We start from the raw sequence: 7,503 nt of genomic DNA on the forward strand, positions 1-7,503 counted from the left end.
GAGGACACTGGGGACAATGGGGACACCAGGGCCCCGAGGCTAGGCCGTATTAGCCCATGGATATTGCCTAGTGTCTGGAGATCCTTCCAGCAGGAATCGGGCATGTAGGAAAATTCCCTCAACCCCACTCTCTGCTCTGCCTGCTAGGCCCCCTTGTCCTCAGACCTTTTTGGGGACTAGCAGTCCTCCTCCCTGCTTCTATCGCATTCCCTTCCCCCTTCTAGCCCATCCCCGGCCTGGCCCCCCTGAGGAATTTCCTGCACCAGAGGGTGGCCGAAAGTACAGATGCCTACCCCCGCGACTCCTGCCACCCGCCCAGGCCAGTGCCCTGTGCCCAACCCCAGAGGGTGCGGGATGACAGACTCTGACAATCATTAAACCAGCCGGGCCTGATTTCCCAGCACCGCCTGCCAGGATCCGGGCCAAGTGGCACAAAATATGCAAATCACCTGGGGCCAGAAGCCCAGTGTAAAGGCCAGGAAATCCCCTCTGTCCAATGAGCCACCAGCTCCGGTTACCGCCAGGCGCACTATAAAGGCCTGGGCTCGGGGAGGAGCTCCCACAGGCCTCTATTTAGGGCGGGAGGGGAGTGCGGGCTAGACTCCTCAGAGCTGGCTACCTGGCGCAGCTCTTTGCCTCCTGGATTTCTCGCCAGCCTGCTGTGCCTTGGTCCTGCCTGCTGCCACACCCACACTCCGCCCCTCAGGTAGGACCACCACCTGTCGTACTGCCCAGCCTGGGCCCTGGGAAGCCGGAGAGGGGTCGAGTGGACGCATAGCTCTCAACCCACCCGCTGCAGCTCTGCCTGTGGGGCAGGAGTGTCGGGCGGTGGGAGTGCCCTGAAGGTCGCAGAGGCACGGTGTCAGGGAGGGACAGAGTGGCCCTAGCTCTGCCAGTCTGACTCAAAGGGTCAGGGATGGGGGGTACTGAGGAGGGGGCCCAGCAGGAGGCCTGGTGCCCACAGCAGGCTCTGCGGTCTTGGAGCCCTTCATGAAGAAGGGGGTATCCGAAGAGATATTGACCTTCACCATGCGCCCCGCCCCCACCCCTTGAGGCTCTTCCTGGCCCAGGTTTGGCTGGAACAGAAGAGCTGGAGGGTGAGGGGAGGACCCTGGCCCTCACCAGCCTTGGCCTCCGTCCCCAGGTAGCCTCATGGCTGCAGCCTGTGAGATTAGCAACGTCTTCAGCAACTACTTCAGTACTATGTACAGCGCAGAGGACCCCGCTCTGGCTTCTGTCCCCCCTGCTGCCACCTTTGGGGCTGATGACCTGGTGCTGACCCTGGGCAACCCCCAGATGCCGCTGGAGGGCACAGGTGGGTCTCGGCAGGTGGGACGGGGTGTTTGGGGAAGGGAAAGACAGCCCTCTTCTGCCTGTTAGATAAGTGGGGAAGTCAGGCAGGGATGAGGGTCCCCCCTCCCCAGCAAATTCCAGCACTAGGGGCTGGGGTCACTTGTAAGAGGCTGAGGTACTGAGGCTGAGGGGCAGCGAGCGATGGTGAGGTGCTGGGCAAGGGCACTGTGACTGCCGCCCCTGCCCCCCCCTGCCCCCCCCCCCCCCCGCTGGGCAGGGTCGCCGAGACTTGGGCCGGTGGGGGCAGATGGGATGTACATGGAAGCCCAGATGGGCAGTGAGGATCCGGGTGGCTCCGGCTGAACTGACGCTTGCGCGGTCCCTTGCAGAGAAGGCCAGCTGGTCGGGGAAGCAACCCCAGTTCTGGTCAAAGGCCCAGGTTCTGGACTGGATCAGCTACCAAGTGGAGAAGAACAAATACGACGCAAGCTCCATCGACTTCTCGCGGTGTGACATGGACGGGGCCACGCTCTGCAACTGTGCCCCCGAGGAGCTGCGGCTGGTCTTCGGGCCTCTAGGGGACCAACTCTATTCCCAGCTGTGGGACCTCAGTGAGTCTGGTGCCCCTGGGAGCCCAGGACTTGGAGGGGGAGGCCTACCTCCTGCCCGTCTCCCGCTCAGTTAGGGTGGCTGGCCTAGGGACCGGCCCACACTCCCGGCCGAGACCACATGGCTATGGGAAGGACCTGGAGCCCCAGGCCAGTGAGCACAGACAGAGAAAGAAGTCCTGAGGGGAGGGGGCAGTGGGACGCCTACCAGGGTTCTGACCCCTCCTCGCTTCCTTATCAGCTTCCAGCTTTCCTGATGAACTCAGCTGGATCATTGAGCTGCTGGAGAAGGACAGTACGGCCTTCCAGGAGCCCCTCGGCCCTTTTGGTGAGAATTCATTTCCTCCATCATTCCCTAGCTTGTCCTATCCCATCTCTGCCTCTCCCCAGAGCACTAGAGCTGACCCTCTCTCTCCAGACTTTCCCCCAACTGGAAAAACAGCAGGTCACTGGCCCTCTGGGCTCTGGGGAGCCGAGTGCCCCTGCCTGTTCCTCTGAGCCCTGTCTGAACCCTTACCTCCTCTTCCTAGACCAGGGAAGCCCCTTCAGCCAGGAGATGCTGGAGGAGTGCCGGCAGGCCAGCCCCTACTTCCCGGGCAGCTACGGTCCCGGAGCCCCCTCCCCCGGCAGCTCTGATGTCTCCACCGCAGGTGAGCTCCCTCGTCTGGACCACAGCCTCCCTTCCCCCCCAAATGCCCCGCAGCTCTTGGTTCCCTGCAGGAGAGCCCAGGCTTTCTGGGAGGAACAGGAGCAGGCTGGGTAGTGTGTCCTGAGACCCCCAGCAGCCGATTCCCCAGAAGGTGTGGGTTGGCAGGGGGACTCACTCGGACCCCACCTCCCCTAGGGACCGGTACTTCCCAGAGCCCCCACTCCTCAGACTCCGGTGGAAGTGACGTGGACCTGGATTCCAGTGACAGCAAACTCTTCTCCAGGGGTGAGTCCAGGGAGCCTCCTGGTCCCTTGGGGTGTCCCAGTGGGCAGTGTCCATGGCGCTGGTCCTTCCCCTCATCCCTGCTCCCCTGCAGGGTTTTCCTCCTGGGTAGGAGCTGCCCCCTTGAGTCCCCCCTGCCCCATTCCTTCCCTTCCTGACCTTGCCCCTCCCCTGTCTTAGATGGCTTTCCCGACTATAAGAAGGGGGATCCTAAGCATGGGAAGCGGAAACGGGGTCGGCCCCGAAAGCTGAGCAAAGAGTCTCGGGAGTGTCTGGAGGGCAAGAAGAGCAAACATGGTGAGCTCCTGGAGTCCCCCCCTTTACTCTGAGGCCTGGCGGGTTCCTGGGGGTGCCGCTGATGCTTTCTCCTCCTGCGTTCGCTGGCTGTCCACACTGCTTCTCCCTCCCACTATCACAGCTGCGCATGGGGCCCGAGGCTGTGTGGTACCGGTTACCACCTCCTTGCAGAGCCTGGATGGGTGGTCCTGGAGATGAGGGGAAACTGAGGCCCTGGAAGAAGGCCCGAGGGACTAGAGCCCAGGTGCCCAGCCCACCCACTCTCTGCACTTGCTCTGTCTTGCCTGCTGGGATACCCTTAGTGGTGTGAGGGGGAAGCTGGTGGGTGCTGGGAGGGCCTGCGGGGCCGCCAGGGGCTTGGGCAGAGGACTGTGCCCCAGTGGCAGGCCTCAGGCCCCAGTGTGCGCCAGCCAGACACTGGGAACCGCCAGGTCATGAGCGGCTCCTTGCCTCCGTTTTGTGCTAGCAGCCTCCCTTCCCCCCAACACTGGGCCTGGCTGCTTCTTACCTTCAGGGGGCTCTTTTTTCCAGAAAGCTGTCCCCTCATCCCCCAGGCCAGGGCCAGCTCCCTGGTCTGTACTTGCCAAGCTCTCACCACCTGTAGGTGTGTCTGCTTTCTCACGGTGGCACCCACCGAACCATGGGCTCCTTCAGGCAGTCGTGTGTCTCAGTCACTGTCCAGTCCAGCCAGACACAGGATCAATATTTGAGCATAAAACAGCTGTGCTGTGTGAGAGGCAGTCCCCGTCTGGTGTGGGAGGCGGGAGGCGAGCAGCCCTGGTGTGGCGCGGCCCCCTGTGCGTGGGCCGCGTGCTAGGCCCCGCGGGGGCCCCGCCACCTTCGGAGGAGAGAGCGGCCACCCTGGTCTCTGACCGAAGTCTCCGGCCTTGCAGCCCCCAGAGGCACCCACCTGTGGGAGTTTATCCGGGACATCCTCATCCACCCGGAGCTCAATGAAGGCCTCATGAAGTGGGAGAACCGGCAAGAGGGCGTCTTCAAGTTCCTGCGGTCGGAGGCGGTGGCCCAGCTTTGGGGCCAAAAGAAGAAGAACAGCAGCATGACCTACGAGAAGCTGAGCAGGGCCATGAGGTGAGCGGGCGCCCGGCCCCCACAGGGGCTGCCGGGACAGCTCGTCCGCGTTCCCCCGGCCCCCTCTGACCGCCGCTCTCCTGACGGGTTTGAGTCCCATCTGCTGAGAACAGTGGCTGCCTACTTCGTGGGTTGAAGGATGACACGGAGAGAGCAGTAGGCTGGCAGGGCAAACACAGGGGACCCTCTGACAACATTCCTTTGCATTATCTGCAAGGCTTGTCCTGAGAAAAGTTCTCCGTGGTGAAAAGAGCGTAGTAAGCCAAAGCCTCCACCGAGACCTGGCTCTCCCTCTCTTGAATCGATTCGATTGCTTGTCTGACCTCAGTGTCCCCCTGAACGATCACCAAGGTCCCTTCCAGCCCTAAAACCACTTGGTTTCATGATCAAGCCCCAGGGCAGAGCCATAAGAGCCACAGAAGCACGGGTGGCATCAGGGACCGTGGACACCTTCTAGGCTGGGGTGCCGTGACGGGCGGGAGGAAAGAAGAGGAAAGTTGCCGGAAGTGGGTCAGGCTCAGGCTGGAACCCAGTGGGCCAGGCCCGGCGAGGATAATGGGGCTGGGGTGGGGGGAGGGCGTCAGCAGTCCGGGCTGCCCCCTACCTGGGCAAGTCTGATCACCCCTGTCCACACGCAGGTACTACTACAAACGGGAGATCCTGGAGCGGGTGGATGGCCGGCGGCTGGTCTACAAGTTTGGCAAAAACTCCAGCGGCTGGAAGGAGGAGGAAGTTGCTGGGAGTCGGAACTGAGGGTCCGAACGGGACCCGGGACCGAACCCACGGACTTGAGGCCTGCAGCCCTTCCTGGGACAACCACCAGGCCCTCACCGTTCGGGCATGCTGGGGCCGGGCCACAGAGAGAAGCTGAGGTTCTGCTACCTTGTTCAGCCGTCATCCTGGGATCCGGGGCTGGTGGCCTCTACTCTCCGCCCTGCTCTTGGAATAACGAGCCCTGGGGTTTGAGGTGACTTGTCGGCTGACCACAGCGGCCAGCATCACTCCCCTTACCTGGTGCCTCCTCAGACCCCACCCAGACAGCAGCTGCAGACGGTGCCCTCCGCCTCCAGATGCCTGCACTGAGCCCCAGAGGCCCAAGGAAGCAACAAAGGCGCTGTGAGAGAGGGGGCCGGGCAGGGTCCTCCTGCCTCCAGCTCTTGGACTGGCTTCCACCTCAGTGCTTGGACTCCGCAGGCAGGGGTCGGAGCACTCCCTAATTTATGTGCTATAAATATGTCAGATGTACATAGAGATCTATTTTTTCTAAGACATTCCCCTCCCTGCTCCTCTCCACGTGTTCGTGGTCAAACAGACTGTCCTAGGTCCTCGGCAGGGCCGGTGAGGGCAGGGAGATGCCGGGACCCTCAGGATGGGGCTCCTGGCTCCTCTCTCCTGGGAATGGAGGCAGAGACCCTCCAATAAAGTGTCTTTGGGACTTTTTCTAACCTTCGTCTTCGTTCCCTGTGTACTGAGATTTGGGTCTCCAGATTGGATGAGGCCCGCGGGGTTGGAGCAAGGGGCCAGAGCAGGCCGGTTACCCGGCTCGGGCAGTGGGAGGCAGAGGCTGGCTTGCAGGGTAGGGACAGGTGTCCTAGAGCAGGAGAGCTGGCTCCACAGACAAGCTGCCCCGGGGGCTGGCGGGCAAGCAAAGGAAACAAGGTGAGACTGAGAAAGTGTCCCAGGCTCCGTGCAAGCAAGGGCATGAGCCGGACACCGGGCCGGCCCTGCTGCTCCCGCCAGACATTGGCTCTGTGACCTTGGCCAGGCAGACATTGGCTCTGTGACCTTGGCCAGGTCAGCCCTCCCAGCCTGCTTCCGTGCTGTAAGGCTGGGGTTTGGATCCGATGCTCTCTAAGACGTCGAGAATTAGCTACCCAACCTTGTGGAATAGACACCTTGGATTCCAGCCGTGTTGGCCATAAACGGAGATGAGTACTTGGTGAGAAAGAAGCGGGGATGGGATAGACGTTTGCCAGCCTAGTGTACCAGGCACTGTGCTAGACGGGCCCTCAGCCCACCTCTTCTTCTCCCAAAAAGGGAAAGGGAGGTTTATCCCTCCCAGTCTACAGATGCAGAAGGTGAGGTTCAACAGGGCCAGTGACTCAGCTAAGGCTGCCAGGACAGCACCTTGTTGCTCAGTAGCTTTTTCCCTGAGGGTGTCCCCAGGGTTAGGGCTCTTCCGACTTAATCCTCAGTACATTCCAGAACTGTGTTACTCTGTCTCCCCAGTGACCCTGCAGACAGGTTCTTGGAGAGGACGTTTTGCTAACGGGGTGTACAGTTCCTCATGAAGGGTATCTTCCAGCGGAAAGCTCCTTAAGTTTGAGGCTTCAGATTCCAGAGAGCACATTAAAAAGGCATGTTGTTAAGTTTGGAATGCTCTTTAATTGTCTTAGAAATAGCAGATTATTCGCTGAAGGCCGCGGGTAAGGAAGGGAGCTTAGAAAACCAGACGTGGGGAAGATGGGCTTGCTCTGGAGAAACACTGGCAAAAAGGAAAGTGGGGAAGTTGGAGAGGATGGTGGGGTTACCATCCAGATGCTGGAATCTTCTGGAGCCATTTTGGGCAAAGTGTTGTATAGCTGTACTGGCAAGTTAGTTGAGGAGAATAAGGGGGAGGGGTTAGCCTCAAACAGCCCTGGCGTCCAGGCCCGTCAGGCCACCTCTCAGCCGGGGAGCCTTCGGCGACTTAGCCTCAGAATGACCTCATTTCTTGGAAATGAAGACATGCTAGGCACTGTGCTAATTTCTCAGCCCATGTTATTTTGGGGGAGTCTTTATACCCTAAAGAGAGGTGACCCTGGTCGCCTGAAGTTGCCTAGCCAGGAGTGTTGGCCGAACCTTAGGGACTCAGAGAACACGGCCCTGATTGTCCCTGTCTTCAGTTCTAAAATGGAATTGCCAGCCCTGGGTGTGCCCCAGAGGGTCTGAGGGGGAGGGGAGCTGGGACCCTGGGGCCTGGGCCCCTTTATCCTCTGCCGAAAAGGGCTGGGAGATGGCTCTGGGCCCAGCACTACACTCCGACCTTTGTCCTGCCATTTTCTGTTTATGAGGTGCTTTCCTCCTCCCATTATCTCCTTTTATCCACACCGTAGCCCTTTGAGGAGACTGGGCGTCCCCGTGTCCCTGTAGAGGCTAGTGGTTGGTCCAAGGTCACCCTCCCCGCCAGGTGAGCGGGAAGCAAGATCTGAGGGCTCCTGCCTCTGTGGGAGCCCGGACGGCAGTAGCCCCATGCTGTGGCTCTGGGAGGGGAAACTGGGAGCAGTTGGGGAGCCCTGGCAGCCC

At 60.8% G+C, this 7,503-nt stretch overlaps 1 protein-coding gene across 1 annotated transcript; it reads left to right on the forward strand.

The window, feature by feature from the left end:
• The first annotated feature begins 562 nt into the window (after nt 1–562).
• Nucleotides 563–5,663, forward strand: ELF3 (E74 like ETS transcription factor 3). The gene is made up of 9 exons (XM_059413096.1): nt 563–706; nt 1,145–1,315; nt 1,683–1,904; nt 2,143–2,229; nt 2,432–2,551; nt 2,746–2,835; nt 3,013–3,129; nt 4,023–4,218; nt 4,857–5,663. The coding sequence occupies exons 2-9, from the start codon at nt 1,153–1,155 to the stop codon at nt 4,969–4,971; spliced, it is 1,110 nt and encodes a 369-aa protein (XP_059269079.1). The 5' UTR covers nt 563–706; nt 1,145–1,152; the 3' UTR covers nt 4,972–5,663.
• The last annotated feature ends 1,840 nt before the right edge of the window (nt 5,664–7,503 follow it).

Source organism: Mustela nigripes, chromosome 10, assembly GCF_022355385.1.
Source record: "Mustela nigripes isolate SB6536 chromosome 10, MUSNIG.SB6536, whole genome shotgun sequence".
Taxonomy (NCBI): Eukaryota; Metazoa; Chordata; class Mammalia; order Carnivora; family Mustelidae; genus Mustela; species Mustela nigripes.